At 45.7% G+C, this 22,640-nt stretch overlaps 1 protein-coding gene across 1 annotated transcript in view; it reads right to left on the bottom strand.

Annotated features, from left to right (window-relative positions):
- The window catches only part of UNC80 (unc-80 homolog, NALCN channel complex subunit), a gene marked incomplete at both ends in the record, with an annotated part of 145,668 nt that overhangs the window by 93,284 nt on the left and 29,744 nt on the right, over positions 1 to 22,640 (bottom strand). Inside the window, 8 exons of the mRNA XM_082284923.1 lie at positions 1,529 to 1,677; positions 2,808 to 2,955; positions 6,402 to 6,548; positions 7,292 to 7,642; positions 8,272 to 8,540; positions 9,617 to 9,757; positions 18,375 to 18,597; positions 19,233 to 19,367. Coding sequence (XP_082141049.1) covers positions 1,529 to 1,677; positions 2,808 to 2,955; positions 6,402 to 6,548; positions 7,292 to 7,642; positions 8,272 to 8,540; positions 9,617 to 9,757; positions 18,375 to 18,597; positions 19,233 to 19,367 — 1,563 coding nt within the window. The remainder of the gene's footprint in view (positions 1 to 1,528; positions 1,678 to 2,807; positions 2,956 to 6,401; positions 6,549 to 7,291; positions 7,643 to 8,271; positions 8,541 to 9,616; positions 9,758 to 18,374; positions 18,598 to 19,232; positions 19,368 to 22,640) is intronic.

The following is a 22,640-nucleotide window of genomic DNA, read 5'->3' as shown; positions in this document are numbered from 1 at the left end:
CAATTTATAAGAAAAATTTACACTTGGTGCTCCTAATCTAGGTCCAATAATGGGGCATGTTTTTCTGCATCGCACCACCTAATCTCTTATGAGAAACATTCCAAAGGAGGAATATCCATAAGAACTAGAGGACTTGGACATAGATAGACTAGTCTGCTGGTTTAAGCTGTTACTGTGGTTTTCCTTCCCCTCACAGAGCACTACTGCCCCTTTAGCTGGACTTAAGAGTCTCTACAGCTCTGCTGTAATGATGGAATACAAGAATGTTTCTTGTTTGCTTCCATGAAAAATCCAAACTTTTGATAATAAAGGAGGTGGCCTGAGACTAGCTGCTAGAGTGGACCAATTTGGAAGAAGAGAGCTCATGTCATCCAGTCTACTGACTGCTCTGGGAAGTGAGCATATACAAAAACCACGAGCAAATATACATATACAAAAAGAGAGCGTGTAGCAAAAAGCAACACCTTCCTTTCCTCCACATGTTCAGTAAATTGAATGTCTAAACCTTGGGAAGATCTACCAAATTTCTCTTCAATAATTCACATAGTCTGGCACCGGTGGGCCATGTCGTTAACCAAGTGAACTGCCTTCGACTTTGCTGAAAGTTGATCCATGGTAGCTATGGTCTTAGAATCATAGAATAATTGAGGTTGGAAAAGACCACTAAGATCCTTGAATCCAACCATTAACCCAGCACTGTCAAGTCCACCAAAAAAACATGTCCAGGGCTGTACATTCACATATCTTTTAAATCCCTTCAGGGATAGCAATTTCACCACTTCCCTGAGCAGCCTGTTCCAATACCTGACCTCCCCTTTCAGCAGAGAATTTTTTCCTAATATATGTTGTGAACCTCCTCTGGTGCATCTTGAGGCCATTTCCTTTTGTTCTGTCACTTTTACCTTGGACAAGAGACTGACCCCCACCTTGCTACAACCTCCTGTCAGAAAGTTGTAGAGAAAAAGAAGCCCCTGAGCCTCCTTTTCTCCAAGCTAAGCAACTCCAGTTCCCTCAGCTGCGCCTCCTAAGACTTGTGCTCCAGAGCCTTTCCCAGCTCCATTTCCCTTCTGTGGACATGCTGCAGCACCTCAGTGTCCTTCTTTAGTGAGTGGCCCAGAACAGACCCCAGATTCTGAGATGCAGCTTTACCAGTGCCCAGGTACAGGGAGACAATCACTGCCCTGGACCTGCTGGCCACATTATTGCTGATACAAACCAGAATGCCCTTGCTCTTCTTGTTCATTAATCCCTCCAGACCATGCTACTTATCCAGTTGGAACAACACAGAAGCTGCTTGAACAGAGAAGAAATTTCCATTCAGACTGCACAACTTTTGTTCTGTCTAAGTCCCCAGGTTCCAAGCCAGGCATGCAAAAAGGCATCACATTTACATGATTTTTCAATTGTGACTGCACCACTTGCTACACTCAAAGGATTTGGCTAAACTGAACGAATTATTCACTGTAAAGTCTCACTGGTGGTACTCAAGTGAAAAAGTAACTTTGTTAACATGGTATCAAGTGCTTACCAGGTTTTCTGGGCTGTGGAGCTCATGTGTAGTGGATGCACAGCGAGTGATCAATGACTTGAACATGGCACTCACAATAATACCTTCTACACTCTGGGCTGTAGATTTGGTGTCCACTGTGGTGAAGTTATTCCCAAATCCAGCCTTATCTGTAAAATTCAAGTATAAGCAAGCCATCTTGTTGGGAGCAGACAAGGACATATCCCCACCTAATATCCTATGCTTAGTTCTCACAATCCCACCCCACAAAATTAAAGCAGAAGCAAAGGGTAAAATAAATTATGAATATCAAAGCTTCCCAGAAATAATCGTATTATGAAAAAGGATTGAAAATATCAGGAAAATTCTAGTTTTATCTACATCTGTCTAGAGAAATGCAGAGTAAGTCTTAAAATTTGAACAATAATTATAGCTTTTCTAGTTACCATTCTAAGGGATAAGAGATGTTTGATTAAGCAGCAAACTAACAACACATATGAAATGAAAATCTTCTGAACTATGGGAATGCTTTTCTTAGAAGGTGCACAAGGACACCAAGCTTTCAGAAAGACTCAAAAAATAATTACAGATTTATATGAATTACCACAAAACATCCCAGTTCCTGAGATGAGGGAAAAGACTTTCAAGAGCTGCATGAGCTGCCATGCTTCAAAGAATGAGCCAGTCAATAACTGGTGAATACTTAAGGGAAACCTCCTATGGGCATCTTCTTCATGAAAGCTGGCTATTTACTATTCTTTGATGCTTTCTCTGAAATTCCTGGCATCGAAGGCTAGCTAATAGTCAGACTCCCCTAGTGTTTCAGAGGAGCTAGACCTACTCTGTAAACAGTAACTCTTAACTGTTGTTTCATGCAGTGATCTGAGGTACCACAGAGGGTTTTAAAGCTCAATTATATCTCCATTCAGAAGAAACTGTGTATTAAACAGGCCATTCCACCTGGTGCCTTGTCATGTCAGGAAGCAGAAGACTTCCTGCCTGAGGTACCATTTAATGAAAATCTCTTCTGTGAAGAGCCATGGAGAAGAGGTAGGATGAATCAAAGGGAGGCCTTCAATTTCAGGTGCACTGTGTGCTACAAGATCTCAAGAGGTCAGTGGGTGGCCAGATCCAAAGTGGTCCAACTCCCTTGACCACCAATGGCTAAGGATACAATTTATATATTCTGAGAATAGCAAATAATATTTTGTAATTTTTAAAGGACAAAGGGTGTGGCTTCTTTCTGATGGAAGCATTTAAGAATACTCAAGTGACAGTTTCTGATGCCAGGTATACTTACTGTCAGTGACTGGCTCCATGCAGAATCCCAGTAAAGCATGCAGGAAATCCACCACGTTATTGAGAGAATCCTTGTTCACATAATCTCTCACGGTCTGCCGGAATTGCATCTTATCCAGTTTGTACAGTTTTGTGAGGCAGTTCTGGGCCTGCAACAGTATCCATCAAATCATATCACATCAAAATACGTGATCAAGTCTTGCTAGCAAGAGCAAGGTAATTTTGCTCTTAACCAGGGCTGTGCTGTCTCTGAATGGTCCCATAAGGTGACACGCTCACCTCCGGAATCAACAAGAAATTCAGCACAAAAGAGACAGTGCACCAGTATGGGTGCCACTGCTTGAGGTGGTGATGAAGTCACTACCAGCTATATCTCAAGTCTTCTCTTCCTCTGCCAACCCCAAAGTAAAATCTCACGGAATGTAAATGAACTGGGAATGTACCACCTCTGTCAATGCTCAGTGCTTGGTGGAACAGGTTCTTAGCCTTAGGCATCTATTTTCAGCCTCCAGCTCAGACCCAACCCACTGAATGCACCTATACCCAATGACCAATTTACATCATACAAAACACTAACTTTTTAATTAAAAGCTATTAATTGTCAACTTCTTATCGCAAAACTATCCATCCTTACTGAGACCTCATGCAGGCCGGAGTTAAGAGAATCTAAAATGTAATTTCTATAGGAAACATGAACTCTCCTGCTATCTACAATAGGGTGCTTAACTTTCCTGTAAACTCAGATGATTGTCCACGCAGTCAACACAAATGGTGCATGCAAAGCAGTTTGGCCAGACAAACAGACAGAAAATGCAGCAGACTTAGACACTGTCTTGGGGTGATTTTATGATAATACTGTATTCCCCTATTGTCTGCTTTATGTCCAGAAATGGGTCCTGCAGCTTTAAGCTGGGTCTGAGGAAAGGGGTGGTGAGGGGGAAGCCAGGCAAATTCTTCAGTGTGGTTTGTGTTCAAGGACTCACACATACTGCCCCACGTTCTCTCTCCTTGCAGCAGGAGAGGGTTACAATTCCTGCTTTTAGCTAGGTTGTTGGCTGAGGCAAAAAGTTTTCCCAGGATTGCAAACCGGCATATCAAAATCCTCTTGTAACTTCTTCTTCTGGAATTGTTCAGCCTAGCTGTGATCTGAGAACCAGATTGTCTTGGTTTGAAAGACAGGTGTCTGCTAAGGAAGGCAGAAGCCTCCCTTGGAATGGCAGATGCAACCCCCTTCCCTCTGAGTCATTATAATTTTGAAATCAAGGGCTTTTAGGCAAAGATGTGAGGAAAAATAGGAATAACAGTTCTTTACTACTATATATATAACCAGTCAAACAAAACAGCAACAACTATGGCAGTAACGGCAAACACAAACCCAGTGCCAGCCTTCTCGGCTGTCAGGCCCTTTCCCCTCGGGTGCAGTTCCGCTCGCAGCCGGCAGGGGCGCTGGCGGCTCCCGGTGAGCAGGGCAGGTGCGATGGTTCCCCCGCGGCTGCAGGGGGCGCTCCGGAGCGAGCTCGGGAAACACGCGGCACTGGTGCCTTGGGATCCCGGGAGGGATGGACCAAAGGCTTCACAAGCCGCTGGGCAGCCGATCCCAGTGTCCGGCCGGACTCTCGGGAACAGCAGACTGGAGCGGCAGGCTGGAACGGCAGGCTGGAGCGGCAGGGATGAGCACAGATCCCAGAGGACAGACGAGATGTATCCAAAAGGGGAACCCCCCGGAGGTCGGGCAGGCAGGGCAAGCACGGCTACAGCGTAGCGAAGGCTCAAAGCAGCAGCGGGGCAGGGCGGCCACAGCCCGGCCTCCAGCAGGGCAGGGAAAAACAGCTTTGGGATCCCGGCGTTGTTTCCAGCAGAAAGAAAAGCAGCCGAAGAAAAAGAACCAGCAGCTCCTTTCTCTGCAGCTTCTCTCTCCAAATGCCAAGAGCGAACTGACCCCACACCCAGGTGAAACAAAGGAGTAGCCAGGCCCACCCCACCCCCAATGGGCAGCTCTTTTTGTCTTTCTTAAGTACAGCCATTTGTCCCCTAGCAACATGCGTATGGGAAAAAGTTCCTTTAACAGGAAAAAAACTAGGACTAAACTAAAACCCCAACACAGATCATCGGACCCCGTGGACTGGCAGGGAGGCTGTGGGGACACCACATCCCGGCCTCAGACCTTGGGAGGGGCTGAGCCAGCTACAGACAGGACTCTAAAACCACCAGCTTTCTCTGCAGTGAGGAGGTTTATTATCTCACAAGACTCATTTTTTTCTCCTGTGCCCTGCCAGCACTCTGCTAGTTAAATAAATAGTTTTTTTCACTTTCCTCCAAGAAATTCCTTTAATATCAGTGGGGCAGGGAGTGCTGAAACCTGCCTTCTTACGGGGAGACGTTCATTTAATGATGTTTCCTCCTAAACTTGTCTCAAACCAAGATAGACACAGAGGAAAATATTTTCCTCAATTCAGTGATAAGAACCTTGGTTCCAAGAGACATATTCATTTATACTTAATGTTATGACTAGGTCTAAATTCTTTGCTGGCTCAGCTCCAACAGAAAAGTCTAACTGACATGGTCATGAATATGGTACCTGTTCAAACAGTGCTCTGTGCAGAACATTTCTACTGTTACCACTGGGACTCACCCCATCTTGTCCAATTGTGTCCACTCCTCCAGTACCTGGGAATCTAGCTAACACAAGAACACTGCAAGGATACAGAGCAGCCAATCCATCTCTGAGAAATCAACCTCAGATCCCAGAACCTTATTATAGCTCTGTTGGCATGGCTCAAGCTAACTAAAGCCATGGAGAAGAATCTGTTTCACACGTATCCCATGGGATTAGTTAACTCTCATTATAGTAATGAAAAATACTCTCTTCTGCAAGCATACAAGGTAAGGAGAAGGCATGCACTGAGAAAGGCCTTTAAAAGGCTCCCATTTAACAGGAAGTTGGACTGATCTCAAGGACATAAACTCTTCTGGATTAAATCTGATGTCTGGGCTACATCCTGGGCACTTTCCACTGCCTTAACTTGAGCAGAACAAAAAATGATAGGAATCAACAGTGATGAACCACCATATTCTTCAACAGGGTAGGATTAAGTCTTTTACTTCCTTTGCAGGACAACAGAACAAGCATAGTGCAAATACAGTGCACTCCAACTATCAGGAGCTGATGGAGCAGCCCAGCAGCAGTCAGTCATAATCACCATTAGGAAAGGTGGACATACGTACACTTTAGACTTCTGGATTTACATAGGCAACCGAAGATAGCTGCACCTCTTGTAAATAGCATACTCTTTGGGGGTACTGTCCTGTGAAAAATTACTAACACCAGCTCACACATGGAGATTGCTCCCATGTATTGTCCCAACCCATCCACTGTGGTGGTCAGAAGCACCCTGGGCCATAGAGAGCCCCAGGGGCTGGAAGGTAACACTATAGCTGAAAATCTGCTATGGCTGGGCTGCAACACAGTCTGCGAGCTGGGGCAAAAAGCAACACTGTCAATACAGGGAAAGCTACAGAGGGGGCAGGCAGTGATCTCAGCAGCTGATGTCAAAAGTACAAGGGGAGACACTTTAATGACCTTTAATTCTCTTACATTCTCCCGGAATACCTGGTGTCTCAGGCGATCCCCAGAGAGCCCTCGATGTCCTTCTCCACAACCATAGGCACAACCCAAGGACTTCACAATTTTGATTAGCATAGTGAGTGCCAGCCTATGGGTGCTGACAGTTAGGCCTTCATCCTGAGAGTCACAGAGGGAAAGATGTGCGTAACCCTGCGACAACTACTGGCATTTTGTTAGCATTTTACTTTTGACAAACTGCTTTCCATTTCTTATCTCAGACACTCCATTACTGAGTTGTTATTCTTGAAGGGCTTACTCCAAACATTTTTCAAGTTTAGAGACCAGCCCTTTTATTTCAGCTCCCATCAAAAATTATGCTATAAATGTGAAGTTCCTACATTCTGCTATGCATACCATTCAGAACTTCAAAAAATTCTCCCTGAAAAAGAGAGTTGGCTTGGCTGAGTAGAAAACCAGGCATCTTTTTAAAATGTTTTAGACATTATGCTACTGTAAATTGCAACTTCAGAGGTTAGCAATGTAGCATCTTTTGCTCAATTCTCATAGCAATACTGAAAAATTTATGACTTCTAGTAATCAAATAAATGAAACTGTGCTCACACACTGGGTTCCATTTTTCCTTTACAGGGTATGAATAATAAACCTGAAAAAAAATCATTGTTATTGAGGGTTTCAAACACTTTGTCAAGATATTGAAAATGTCAATGCCAGGCTCACAAACTCCGCTTTTAGCAGCTGCTTCTCTGGAGTACAGTACTTGAATTGCTAATCATGTTTCCTCAGCAGAATCCCAAGTGAGCACCAGAGCAAAAGAGAAGGTCAGTTGCATACACATGCATACTCAATCTTAACAGATATTGCAGTACATTTGGAATTGTATAAAGGGAAACAAGACAAACCTTTTCTTGGTTTTTGTCATTCTTGTCATATGGCCCTCCTTCTCCTCCACCACCTCCATCACCTCCACCTCCTCCACCACCTCCTTCTTCTTCTCCATCTCCAGCTCCACTAATTGAAGGTGGCCCAAATCCACTAGCTGAACCAGAAGCAGCTGCTTTGAGCTGGAAGGATCCTTCACTTGGTCTCTTTTCAGGGGCTTCATTTTCTTTGTTCTCACTCTTCCTCCGAACTCTCTCCACACAGGGCACCACACCAAGCTGCAGTAAGCATTCCACAATGTTCAGTGCCACATCACAAATCCGGGAACTGATGTCATGGTTCAGAACCAAGTAAACAGCCTTCAGGACCACCTGAGAGATTCAAACATCCTATTTAAAGCCAGAATTACTTTCCCTACTAGTAATATTTAGTGCCTGGAATTTCTAGACTTCAGAGACTCATTACAGCAGGCACAGTACAAACTCTGAACAAAGGATACACAACCCTAAATACCAAGAGCCTAAAATCTAGGTATCAGACAAGAAACCACAGGCTGGGCACAGTCAGGCTGAGAAGGAAACCATGAGATGACATATGTGAGCCTGAGAACACTGCTTCAGTGCACCAAGAACTGGCAAATCATTAAGGGGAAAGCAGAAAAGGTGAGGTTTAAGGTGCTAGAAGAAAGGTGCTACTCAGTCTTATACTATTTTATAGGGAATTTGGTGCATGCCCCAGGAACACAGACATTACGTAATTCCACCTAAGATTTGATGTGTGCATTCCACATGCACATGCGCTCCTTGCAAGGAGTAACAGGAGTTGCATTTTCTCAGAGGAGACTTTTAGGATGTGCACAAATGTATCTGACTGACCTTTATATACTGATGAGAGAAGTCATATAAAGAGGTGGAGGAAAAGCCCATCAAACCCCTGATCTCAATGGTACAGCTATATTGACAGAAGAGGGACCTGGCTTTCCTCGTTCCTTGCCAATTACCGAGAGATCCAGCATGCCATTCTTGTGCACAAAGTTGTTGGTTCCATCAATGTGATCCGTATCCTCCAAGCAACTGTAATTGATGCAGGAGTCTGTCAGGCTCCGTGGGAGGTTGGCACATGCAAGCGGCTCATGGGGCATCTCAGGGATGGGCACCTGGTTGCAAAGCTTCCTCATGTGCTCACTGAAGAAATCGGCGTACCCAACATTGAACGAGGCCAGGGTAGTGTTGAAAGTTGCCACAGTGATGGTGGATATCTGAGACCGTACTGCAGGAGGGAAAATAGCTACCTGTAAATTTCAATAGTTATGGAATGGAAGATTGAGGCTGAGCTTGTTTAAAGGGAGCAGCTCTTAAAGTGGCTTTTAATGCCAAAAGAAAACACAAGTTCCTAATTCCAATCATGCATACATGGATCAAAGGTAGACTAATTTCTTCCATTAAGACAGTGTAAATTAGAACTACCCCAGGCTTGTTCTAGCAGTTCAGTTCTCTGGCAGCTTAAGCTGATCTCAGTTAAATGGGCAGTCAAGTAGATCAGGCAACTCAGACATTCTAAATCTATTCCAAAAGGATTTGGTAGCTTTGCTCCCTGCATTAATCCAGTGCCTCGTCTTAAAGGCAGCAGTGCCCCTGCAAGGCAAAGAGAAAGGACTTTGCAGCTGGAAGGCAAGGGTGAAGGTGGTGGAACTGCAGCACAAACTTGAAACAGCTTTCCAAGTCACAACAGTTTCGAAAATTTCATCACACCAGTTGAAAAAAATGTACCTGTGACAGTCTAAACCATCTCCAAAATGCAAAGGTATCTGATGAGAAAGGTACTGCAGTGCTTAAGCTCACAGTGGTCAGACAGGAGCTTTGAATTGCTCAGGTTAGCAAACTGGCTATAAGTGCAAATTTTTATCAAGGATGCCTCATGTTTTTACAACTCATCCTGATATTCAGGCAACAGTGTTAGTAATTTCCTGCACCTAGTGCTTTGTAAGTAGGTTTATATACTCTCTAGTGTAGGAAGACCCTAGGTGCCCCATAGGGTTTTGTAGACCACCATCTGCCGGACAGTACAGTAACAGGGCTAGAGAATACAAAGAACCTCTTCCTAAGATTATTAAATATATTCAAATTAATAAAATAATTACATATAATACATTTAATAAGCAATGACTCAGCGATGGACAGGCTATATTATGCAAACAGCAACTCTTCATAGTACAAAAAAGCCCCTCAATAGATATGGAAACAAAAAAGGAAAAATCAATTAGTCACATATACATAGAAACAGCAACACTTCCTTTGCTTTTTGGGGTTGATATTTCAGTGTCTTTCCTGATATTTTAAATTTACCTTCTTTGACTGTGTTTTCTCCATGGCTGTTTGAGGGGTCCGGCAGCTCAGAGACAAGCGTGTGATGCGAGTGCGAGTGCCGGGCGCTCAGACTCTCCATCTCCGTCGCTGTGTCAGAGCTCCCTCTCCTGGTAAACTTTCCTAGGGAGACAACAAGAAACGGATATTTTGTTCAGTTACCTGAGAGGTGGCTGGCGACAGCAGCTGAGGTTAAAAATTGAAGGATTGGAGTCTGTAAAAATCAAGGCCTTTCATCACACTGTGAAGCAGAACCAAAAATTATGGTGGGATCTCTCATGGGGGTTCACTGACATAGAGACCAAATGGTCCAAACTCTCTGCAAGGCTCTTCCCCTCAGCACATACTGATTTAGCTGACACTGCATTCTTAACCACCAGCACCTTCAAGAAAACAAGACCGGTCAGCACTGTATGACTTTACAGGGCATGTTATAGGAATTTATTTTCTTCTCCTCTCTCTTCTTCTCCCCCCAAAAATAAGTATATTAGGATGGGAGTGCTAAGACAAAGGAAATTCTTCAAGAATACAATAAAATACAAATCCAAAAAACTTACTGAAAGAGGGCAACTTCCTCTGAAGTTGTCAGGATTTGTTGCCCCTTGGATGTGAAATACATGATTTCACTGAGATATCAGAAAGCAAAAAACTGTAGATTAAGCCACAAGAAGAATCTGGAGCCCCTTACATCAAAATTTAACTAACTTCTCAAAGTACTGAAAGTATGAAAAGGAGGGTGTGGTTAATAAGCTTGTTATTCTTGTACAAATCTGTAGGTGTTTGTATATTAACCATTAACAAAACATGTATGATGTATGAGTCTTTAAGAAATTACTTGACCACTGTCCCGTGTCCCAGAGATGGACATGTTTAGAATGGACAGCTTATGAAAATGATGCAATTTAAGACTGTGAAAATGACAGTGCTCTGGCATGACAGTTCATTTTGCTGCCTATCATCTCTAAGATTTCTTAGAGTGCCAGAACAAAAATCTATGACATTGGGAGTAAATTTGTGAAATAGAAACAATGCGTAGATACTGTTCAGTGAAATTAAAAGCTTGAAGTAGCGAATTTTTAGGTTCAAACAGTGTATCTCTGCAGTATCAAGACTGTATAAACCTCACTAAGAAAATATCCTACACATATTGTATCCAAGATGCACTCCAGGAAAACTGTGAACAGAACTTTTTGGCATACTAATGACATTGTTAATGATACTAATGATTGTAGGTACAAAAATGCTGTTAGTGAGGATCTTCTTGTTATTTTTCTAAGTCCGTGAGAGACTTTTCTCTCTCACAGAAGAGGTAGCAGGGAATGTAAACAACCAAGCCACCTGCAACCTTGAAAAGTCTTGTTTATGGTAGAAAATATTTTGATAATGGATGTTTTAGGATTTTGGCCAATCACCCCCAAGGGGTGGCTGGTCCTTTGTCCAATTAGACTATGAAGAAAAGTCTATAAAAGAGTTTGTAAAATAATTAAATAAATCAATCTTGCTGCACAATTCCTGCCTGCTGGATCTTCTCCTCCTCCCTATGGCTGCGGGACACGGTGATATACCGTAGGAACCAGGCCTGCGGTAATATTTGGTGCTGCCCGACGTGATTTGCACTCTCTGACGTGTCGTGCACGCTGCGAGCCAAGCCGAATTCCTGTAGAGGTACGCTGTTCCTTTTACCCCCCGGGACCAGGAGGTCCGACAGGACTGAGAAATGGCGAACAGCGGCTCACAGAACGACGCTGTCGTACTGGTCTGGAAAGGTGTGTTTAGTATATTGCGCACCTCCATTCCTGAAAACTCAGTTCGGGAATTATTAGACTGGGCTGCTTTAAAAGGGATTTCCATGGACAGAGATAGTGCCCTGGACTTTTCCTTATGGCAGGAACTCGGCTCTGCTGTCCGACACGAGCTCCCGACTGGGGAGCCGGCAGCGTTAGAATTATACCAAACCTGGCGTTCGTTATTTACCCTGCTGACAGCCCTTGACTGTGATAGCAGGGCTGGATCGCCTATCTCGGTGATGAGTGACGGAGGAATGTCCGAGGCGGGCCCCGTTGACTGGGCTTCCGGGGCAAGTGATGGTGGATTTGGAATAACCCCCCCGGCTCCACAGGCAGAACCTGCGCCGGCTCACCCTGCACAGTCGCAGGACTCCACAGCCCCCAGGAACCCCGCGCCGCCAGAGGCGGGGGGGTCAGGGCAGAGGCAGGGTGTACAGCCCGCCTTGCCGTTCGGCTGGACGGCAGCCACAGCTTATCCAGGGCCGCAGATCAGCGGCGTAGCCAACTGGACCCCCAGAGCGGCTCCTAGTTCGGTTCCGTATGCACCTGGATCTAACTTAGCGGGCGTAGCGCCGGGCGTGCCCCTCCCGGGACTGCCTGGCTATGGCCCGCTGCCCTCCCTGGCACTGGACTGTTCTGCGCAGTCGGAGAACCGAACCACGGACCTTTTCATGCAGCATTTGCCGTTTCTGTCAGAGTTACGAAACCTATCCCGTAGGATGGAGGACTTGCTCAGCCTGTTAGAGCGGCGAATGCCTGAGCCCGCGCCGCCCGCGCCCCGCCCCCGCCAGAAGCGGGAGACGCACCTCCGAGCCGAGAGACAGCGCGGCCGGCAGCAAAACCGGGAACAGCGCTGCCGCGGGAAAACCCGGAAGCGGCGGCGGCTGCTGACCAGCGGGCAGAAGCGGCGGCGCCGGGAGCGTCCGCGGAGAACGGATCAGCCGCGGCGCCGGGCGCGTCCGCAGACCGCGAAACAGCAGCGGAAGCGGCGACCGCGCCAAACGCGGCTGCTGTGCGGGAGACGGCCGTGGCGCCGGCCGCGGCGCTGGGCGCAGCCGTAGCCCCAGAATCGGCTGCAGCTTCAGTCGGAAGTGGCCGAGACGGCCTCCCGTAAAGAAACTGCTGTAAAAACTGCCGCGCAGCCAGCTGCAGTCTGTCCTGTCTGTTCTGGCTCTGGCGAACTTAGCCAAGGTGCCCCCCTCCCCGTACATTTCTGTTCCCTCCCAGCACCCCAAAGTTGCCTTTGCCTGATGATTCCTCGTCAGGCAGTGAGGCAGATGAGGTTCTGGCCCCAGGTCGTCAGGCGGCTGTAGCCGCGCGGCGAAGAAAAAGGCTGCGCCGGTCTCGCCCCTGGACCTTTCAGGACTGCACGGTAACAGTGCATCCGACGCATTATAATCGCTTCCTAGAGTCTCTTAAGATGCAAGCATTGGGGGAGGGTGACTGGAGGTTGTTAGGAATCCTTGGAATGCCAAATAGATCTGAGGATTCTGGGGGTAACCGGGGAGCTGTTACACTCCATCCACAGGCTGTGCCCGAAGTTCAGGATGGTACTGGTTCCCCAAAAGAGATCCATGCTTTCCCAGTGTATAAGGCTCTCCCAGATTCAGGAGAGCATGACAAGCATGAGGTAATTGCTTGGAAAGTTGCCCAGGACCTCCAATCCAAGGTGGCACAATATGGGCTAGGTTCTGCTGAGGTTATGCAGATAATAAGGGTGATAAATACAGATTTGCTTGCTCCATTTGATATCAGACACTTAGGTCAAATTCTATTTCAACCTGTACAATTTACAGTTTTTGAAAAAACCTGGAGAAAGCTGGCCGACACGACTGCATTAGCAAATTTGCAGCTCCCTGCTGCTGGTCCTAGACAGACAGCAGGAGTGGATGCTTTGATGGGGACTGGTCCCTTCTCTGATCCCAGTCTACAGGGTAACTTGCCCTCTAGCATCCTGCAGCAAGCACAACAGGTCGGCATGGCTGCCCTGTTGAAAACCATAGAGTTGTCAGCACCCAGAAAGCGATATACTGAAATAGTTCAAGGCAAATCAGAGTCATTCCTTTCTTTTGTAGAGAAAGTCGCTACTTCTCTCGAGAAGCAGGTTGAGGATGACGGGTTAAGGCAGTTGTTGTTAAGGCAGTTAGTGAGAGATAATGCAAACGAGGAGTGCAGAAAAATCATAGATGCCTTACCAGGGGATCCTGAGGTAACAGACATGGTCAAAGCCTGCGCTAAGGTGGGATCTGGGAACCAGAGAAGGTCTGCTTTGGCTGCGTTCCTGCAGCCTGCTCACGCATCTTCTAGTCGTGAACCAAAGCAACCAAAACAGGTGAAAAAATGGAAGCGGCCTAAGCCGAGCCAAAAAGAGAACACACCGATCCCTCAGTGCAAAAGGTGTGGCAGGCCAGGGCATTGCATGGGCTACTGTAGATCCCGGACTCATGCCAATGGTCAGCCTTTGTCGGGAAACTTCCGCCGGGGTGCAAGGAGGGGGAATTGGTCTCCAATGCAGTCGCTCCCCCAGAGAGTGGCACAGGTACAGGCACAGGCCTACCCAGCCACCCTAGAGACAGCACCCAGGGATCAGACGGTTTTGACGTCCACACCACAGCCGCAGTCGTCTTAGACTCTAGCAGTATTTATAAGGTTCCCTTGGATGCATATGGACCCTTAGGCCAGGGATCCAGTGCGATGCTAGTGGGAAAACCTGACATTGCCCATCAAGGAATCTTTGTGCACTCAGGAGTTATTGATGCTGACTTTAAAGGTCAGATTTGCGCTATGGTCTCCACACAAAAACCCCCTGTAACTATTCCTGAAAAGACCTGCCTTGCTAAATTAGTGCCTTTTAAGTCTTGTGTTCCCAGGATAGAGCAACAAACTCACGAAGATAACGGCAGTGGATCTACGGGACTTCCGCAGGCCTTCTGGACTGCAGACATCTCTGACCAAAGGCCACAGATGACATGTACCCTGATCCTGCCGACTGCCCGTCCACCCCAGACTCAGCTTCGAGGTTTGATTGATACGGGTGCTGATGTAACTATCATCTCCTTCTCTGCATGGCCTCCCTCATGGCCTTTAGCCCCGGTGGGATCGGCCATCGCAGGATTAGGAGGAACCACACAGAGCTATTTAAGCGAACAGCCTGTGATGGTGAACGACTCAGAGGGGCACACAGCTACAATTAGGCCTTATGTTGCTACCACTTCCCTTAACCTTTGGGGGCGGGATGTGTTGGCAGCTTGGGGCGTACGGATTGGGACAAAATTTTTAGCAGGGGTCACTGTGTGTAAGGGCGCACAGCATCCTACACTGCCTTTGCGGTGGTTGACTAACACACCAGTCTTTGAGCCGCAGTGGCCCCTACCAAAAGAGAAGTTAGACGCCCTTCATCAGCTAGTTCAGGAACAGTTACAACAGGGGCACCTTGAACCTTCTACTAGCCCCTGGAACACTCCTGTTTTCGTAATTAAGAAGAAATCAGGGAAATGGAGATTATTGCAGGACCTCCGGAAAGTTAATGCAGTAATGGAAGGTATGGGGGCACTGCAGCTTGGCATGCCCTCTCCCACCATGATTCCTACGGGGTGGGACATCCTGATCATTGATTTAAAGGATTGTTTTTTCACAATTCCTTTGCATCCTGAAGACAAACCAAAATTTGCCTTTACTGTGCCTGCCATTAACAATGCTGAACCTGCTAAGAGATACCAATGGAAGGTCCTCCCTCAAGGGATGAGGAACAGCCCAATTATCTGTCAGTGGTATGTCGCCCAAGCTTTAGCCGGAGCTTGCAAGCAGTTTCCTGATGAACGCTGCTACCACTACATGGATGATATCCTGGTGGCAGCATCCACTCGGGATGAGCTGCTGAGAATACAGCCTCAGCTGCTTGCTGCTCTGCATGCCTATGGATTAGAGATAGCTCTGGAGAAAGTTCAACAGCATCCTCCTTGGAAATATTTAGGAGTGAAAATTTTGGACCAAACTATCCAACGCCAAGAGGTGCAATTCCCGGATTCAATTAAAACCTTGAATGATGCTCAGAAGCTGTTGGGTGTCATCAATTGGTTACGACCTTATTTAGGTCTAACTGCAAAGCAGCTTTCCCCTCTTTTTAATACATTAAAAGGGGACCCTGATCTGAATTCACCTCGGGAGTTGACTCCAGAAGCGCGGCAAGCGCTGCAGGAGGTCCAACGGGCTGTTTCTGCTCGTCAGGTTTATCGAGTGGATCCCTCCATTGCTATCACTGTTTTCATTACTATTCCAGACCTCCATCCTGCAGGTATCATTGGCCAGTGGAATGCTCAATGGCCTGATCCTTTGCATATCCTAGAATGGGTCTTTTTGCCTCACCAGCCAAAAAGGACTGTGACCATAGTGTTTGAATTGGTCGCTTCTCTGATAATCAAATGCCGTCAACGGTGTTTGCAACTGATGGCTGCGGATCCTGCAGTAATTGTCATTCCAATCTCAAAGGAATACTTTGAGTGGAGCCTCATCCATAGTGCTCCTTTGCAAAGCGCGCTGCAAAACTTTTCAGGGCAGATCACTTACCATCTGCCCAGCCATAAATTACTGCAGCTGGCAAAATCGACCGTACTTTCCTTGCGGCCGAGAAGTAGCCGAGTGCTGGTGCAAGGACCCACTGTCTTTACGGATGGTTCAGGGAACACTGGGAAAGCCATTGTTACCTGGAAGGAGGGATTGGAATGGCAGGTGCTGAAGGAACACGAGTCAGGCTCTGCTCAGTTAGTTGAATTAAGGGCTGTTACCATGGCTTTTCAGCGATTCTCACAGGAACCTTTGAATTTGGTTACTGACTCTGCTTATGTAGCAGATATCACCCAACGCTTAGATTGTTCACTTCTGAAGGAGGTGAACAATGCGGCTCTGTTTTCGCTGTTGCAAACCTTGTGGTCTGCAATTCAGGCTCGAGTGCATCCGTATTACATTCTGCACATTCGAAGCCACACCAATTTACCAGGGTTTCTAACAGAAGGCAATGCCAGGGCTGACATGCTGGCCAACCTTGCGTGGGTAGGGCCTCAGCCTGACAAAATTGCACAAGCCAAGGCATCGCACGGTTTCTTCCATCAAAGTGCACATACCCTGCAGAAGCAGTTCCATTTAACGCCAACCGAGGCGCGCGACATTGTCAGTGCTTGTGCTGACTGTGACGGACCCGCTGCGCCTTTGCCAGCGGGGGTAAACCCCAGAGGGCTAAAAGCCTTGCAGATTTGGCAAACAGATGTAACACACATCCCAGAATTTGGTCGGCTGAAATATGTGCACGTGTCTATTGACACTTTCTCCTTAGCTATGTGGGCTACTGCTCACACTGGAGAGAAGGGCTGTGATGTCATTGCCCATTGGAAATTGGCTTTCTCAGTCCTGGGCGTGCCAGCTTCTGTGAAAACCGATAATGGTCCTGCCTACGCCTCGGAGAAGACGCGGCAGTTCTTACACCTATGGGGTGTAGACCATACCTTTGGTATCCCACATTCTCCTACTGGCCAAGCCATTGTCAAATGCGCTCATGGTACCTTGAAGCGTGTTTTGGACAAACAGAAAAGGGGAATGCATGGAGAAACCCCACAGAGCCGAGTAGCAAAAGCTTTGTATACAATTAATCACCTTATGGTACCACAAAATTCAAATAATCCTGTTATTCTGAATAATTTTCTCTCATTGCAGTCTGCAGGTGACAGACAGCTGCCCCGGGCAAAAGTCTGGGTACAGAATTTACTCACTAACCAGTGGGAAGGCCCGCATGAGGTTATCGTTTGGGGTTGTGGGTATGCTTGCGTTTCCACAGATACTGGGATATGGTGGATACCTTCAAAATGCGTTCGCCCTGACCTACGGCACCAGAGGCAGAACAGGCAACCTCCAAATGATGGCCAGAACACCAACCATCCAAATGGCGACCAGAATGTAGATCATCAGCCTAATGACTCTTCTGATGATGACCAGGATGTCGACCATCAGGCAGATGGTCCTTCTACAAGCAGAGACTGGGATGGTCCTTCTACAAGCAGAGACTGAATTTTAAATTTCTTGTTATGGAGTCAGATAGTTAAAGCCTTAAGGACATATTTAGAGTTAATAACTGATGTAGATTTCTATTTAGGATTAATAGTAGGGTTGTTATCTTATAAAACAAAAAGGGGGAATTGTAGGTACAAAAATGCTGTTAGTGAGGATCTTCTTGTTATTTTTCTAAGTCCGTGAGAGACTTTTCTCTCTCACAGAAGAGGTAGCAGGGAATGTAAACAACCAAGCCACCTGCAACCTTGAAAAGTCTTGTTTATGGTATAGTAGAAAATATTTTGATAATGGATGTTTTAGGATTTTGGCCAATCACCCCCAAGGGTTGGCTGGTCCTTTGTCCAATTAGACTATGAAGAAAAAAGTCTATAAAAGAGTTTGTAAAATAATTAAATAAATCAATCTTGCTGCACAATTCCTGCCTGCTGGATCTTCTCCTCCTCCCTATAGCTGCGGGACACGGTGATATACCGTAGGAACCAGGCCTGCAGTAATAAATGATAATGATACTGCTGCTAATAATCATCATACTAATGATACTGCTGTCTCTCCAGAGATTTCTCTTTTGAAGAAGGGGATGCAAACATTCTTTGAATCTATTTGAAGCTGCACTTGTGCAATGCTTGCTACCACACAGGGAGGTGTACTCAAGTGGAAGAGAGATCACCACAGGTTCCCACAGTAACTATGATTCCAGTAAAGACGATAGTTTTCAGAGAAAAAGTGAACTGAAGTCTAAGTTATTCAAGGTCTGCTGTGAGCAGTTAATAACGGATGTGTAATGTTGCAAACAGAACCAAGGACATAGGGTGACAAAAGGACTGGATGAAGAAATAACCTCTGCTGTTCTCTGAATGTTCACAACAGGAATGACAGAGACAGCAACAACTCACCTAATATGGTGGTTTGCCATCCTCCTCTCTCAATGCCACGTCGGTCCTCTCCAATTCCAGAGAAACTGCCAAAGGAGAAAGTGCTGCGAGTGGGTGAAACATCCAAGTGATCCTCATGAAGGAGGAAGGGCACCCCCATCCTTCGCTGCCGCTTCTTTCCAGTATGGTGGAAAGGAATTGACCCTTTGCGCTCACGTTCCCTGTCCTCTTTGCGGCTCTTAAACTGCAGAAACAGGAGCAGATATAGGAGCAGTTAAGAAGCTCTGAGGCATGGAAAACAACCACTTGAGGGAAAGAGATAACACAGATATATGTCCCAAGTATAACTTTCCATTCTGAGCTTTTTATCTTGGACATTTCCCATGGTAGAATCTAATTGCATGCTGGGATCCTGTGAGTATTTGAAGAATTTCAGTCTTGCCCTAGGCTGGGATGGATGCCCTTGGATAATTTTATGACATTCTTTGACCTTGAGCTAGATGTATGGAATGGATGGTTGGAAACCCAGAACTAAGACAAAGTAAAAAAATCAAAACTCGTTGAATTAGCTGGAATTACAGCGAGCACTGGCACTTAAAATTCAGCACTGTTTGAGTAGCCGCCTCTCATGCAGTTGCAGCAGGACAATTACTTGAATAAAGACTTCAGCATTATGTTCAGGATTTGCATATCAAAACCAATGTAATAACATACAGAATCAACTCCAATGAAAAGGGATGGTAATGTCACATATGGCATGAATATATATTCCAAGCAGACCTCGTGAATATACACGAGCAGACTACTTCAGCAGCTACTTAAGAGGACCCTGAGGTGCTGCATCATAGGTAAATTAAAGTGCAGTTTCCTTTCACTCACCTTTTTGAAGATGTTCATCCCCAGGTCTGTAGAGAGATCTGGAACTGCTGGTCTACGCAAGTTGGTCAGTGAAACCTTGGAAAATGCATCTGTGCTTAGCGATTTTTCTTCCTCATTACATTTCATTGTAAGATCCTGCAGCTCCCAAAAGAAGACAAGCACAAGGAGAAATAGAGGATAATCAGCTTTAAAAAAGGAGCTACTTCCTAGAGCTGTCATAGGAGCACTGTAGAGGAAAAGGACCTCCAATTCATTGCACAAAAAATGTACACATTTAAAGAAAATTAAATTAAAAACAAAATCGAGAAACATCCAGAATTATTTACTTTGTCTAACCTTTCAGTCATCAAAGGAAAAAAGTACAGCACACCATGGAAAGCCTCAGGCATTGCTGTCAGCGTCACCTGGTGGTATGAAAGAACATGTTCCTCTCTAGTTTGATTCTGATCCCAGGTATGACTCTGAGCAACTGATGACGTCTTTGAGGTCTTGGTTTACATTAATGAGCAATCACCATGGCTATCCTTTGCAAAGCGTTTTATTTAAGATCTAGGAGAATATGCCCTTAATAACATACACATTTAAATACATATTTTGGAACTAAACTGCAATAAGCAGCACGGTCCCTTCAAGAAACTTGATTTTCAGAAAATATATTTACTCACTAAAGAAACCTAAGACTCCTAAATCAGTAAACATCCTTTGCTTGTAATAACAGGGCTTCCCACCCATCATTGTTCATATGAAACTTCCTCCCTTCTTGTATCACAGAATGTCCCACAACAGCAAAAACCATGAGGCTCACTCACCCCAATTTCAGTAGAGCTCACTCAACTCACCTCTGCATCAAACAACACATGCTATACCTGCCTGCTGCAAAGAAGGAAAGTGGCACAAGCGCAGCTGCCAGCCATCTGCTCACATTAAAGATCTGATGCCATCTTCCATGAGATGTTTGTGCAGCTGACCTGACTGAATTCCCTCATGGTAATTTTCTTCTGCCTAAACATCAGCTTGTTTTTAATGGAATGCTCTTTTCCTTTGCTGTCCCACCAGAAATATTCTGCTGAACAAGTGGGTCATGTTAAAATACCTTTTTGCCTTCAATGCAGAGATAGCTGTACGTCAGGGATAGATGAAGTGACCACTTTGACAGGAGCTTTAGATTCTGCCTAGCCAGACTGCACATTGCAGAGCCAGACAGCTTCTGCAGTACACAAGAGTGCAGTTTTATGCACAAAAAGTTTTATGCAGAACCCGGTGTCCATCTTTGCAGCTGAAGTCTTTAACACCAGTTATAGTGTTTGCAGTATCAAATATTGGGGATCACACATTTTTCAGAGACTTTTCAGACTAATCAAAGACTTGAATCCTCCCTCTTAATTTTATCAATACAAGAATGTAGGAGACACACAGCAGCAAGGCCCCTCTTCACCACTGTTTGTAGTACAGGTATGCTTATCTACCACTTTGCATATATGACTAAAGATTCAGAGGAGTCACATATAAAATCCGATACACAGCAAATCAGGATTCAACCTTAGCTGCTCTCAACAGAGAGGCCAGCAAGTACTCCATAGAGCTTTTTTCTTAGCTTTTATAGTTGTCTGGCCTCTTCTGGCTATAAAACATTGAATGAAATTACGTTGGATTCAATATCTTTGTCCATTGGTTACTAAATCAGTGTTTTAGTAGGTGGTTTATGATCACTAAAAGACAGGGTAAGGATCAGGGCTTACTGAGACACAAGCCATGCAAACACACAGACACAATCCCAGCTTTGAAATCTGCTCAGGGTAGGTATCAAGCAAACAACACCGGAGAAGCAAATTACATAATTACTTTACATCTACAGTGTGGCATATGATGCATTTTAAGGAATTAATCTTGTCGAAGATTCATTAAAAACATGGCTATTCTGTGCAGCAGACTACATGGCAATTATGACAAGCATAAGATTGTTAAGACAGCAAAGCAGTTTGGGGGCTGCTCCTCTAGATTTTGTTGCTTCTGTTGTCTTCGTCCTGCATGACTGTATGTGTACCAGCTCATTAGTACTTCTCTCAGCTCTCAGCCTATCACACTTGAGACTCTTAGCTTTCCATCAGCATTGCAGGGAGCACTACAACTGCATTGGTGCTATGACTGACAAGTTTTATCTCTTCCCCTGCAAAGAAAGTGCAAGACTGTAGCAGACTTGTGAACGTCTGAAGGTTCTGTGTCCTACACCTGCCGTTATAGTGAATTCACTGCATACAAGTGCAATGCAGGTTTCCTTTATCATGTTGCCCAGTCTGAAACATTTTTAGACCAAAGTCACTTTCTAGAGGCAGACAGTACTAATTTTATTCACACTCCATCCATCCCCCCTTTTCCCACGCAACAAGGAGTGCCAGAATGCTGCACTGAACCTTTTCTTACTTCACTATTCAGCTTACTAGGCAATACATGGAGGATGTTTCTCATGTCCTCTCAATCCCCACTGCTTTAGCCCAAGCTTATATCCAAGATGTGATTTCAGACACAGAACCCAACAGGAAGTGTGAGAGTTTTGCTGAGGCTCAGGGAGATGCAGGATCATCAGTTTACCAGTTATCCTGATAAACTGCAGAACAATAGAAACAATGTTGATTTGCCACAAAAATCTACTGCTCCTTTGTGGGATATGCCCAGCCACTGCCCTGGAGGGATGTCTGCTGAGATAAGAGATTTCTCAATTGCCCAGCAGGACTCCCTGGAAAGGACTTTTGAGTCATGGTGAGGAAAAGTAGACCCACAATCCTTTGGGAGACCCTATGCAGATCATTCTGTAACCCATTGGTCTATCCGAGACCCTCTGTAATCCATTGGTCCCCTTGCTGATCCCCTGTATCCCTATAAAAGACCAGTTCACCTCTGTAGGAGGAGAGCTCGTCCCTGGCCTTCCCTTCGCCGGAGGGAACCCACAATAAAGCTACCTTCATGCGGAACCAGCCATACGGGTCTTCTCGTCTCTCTCTCCGGTCTGGTTTGGCCTAGAGGCTGCCCTGCAGAGCTGAGCTGAAATCACGAGCTGATAATCACTAAAGAGCTGATAGCTTCTGCAAGGGCTCCTCTGCCAGCAGCTGAGAGGAAGACACCGGGCCTCAGGCAGGCGATTCCTTTCGGGACCATCTCCCCGGACCGGTCATCTCTTCCTGGGTCGCAGCCACGGACCCCACTACCAGCTGTAATACTCCTTGATGTGATTTGCAGGCAGATGTGTTTTTCTTGACTCAGTTTTTGCCTGCCACTTAAAATCTATCCTGCTGAAACACAGAGTGTCTGTTTTTGAGAAGCTTTTGATCAACTTTTGAGTAAAAATTATGACACTGTGTTAGGAATTTCAGATCTAGACTGAAAAAACAGGCATAAGCATAACCCTGTGTC

Source organism: Coloeus monedula (genome assembly GCF_965178545.1).
Source record: "Coloeus monedula genome assembly, chromosome: 7".
Lineage (NCBI taxonomy): Eukaryota > Metazoa > Chordata > Aves > Passeriformes > Corvidae > Coloeus > Coloeus monedula.
Note: the sequence above shows the minus strand (reverse complement) of the source record. Positions and strands in the feature narration are given on the sequence as shown.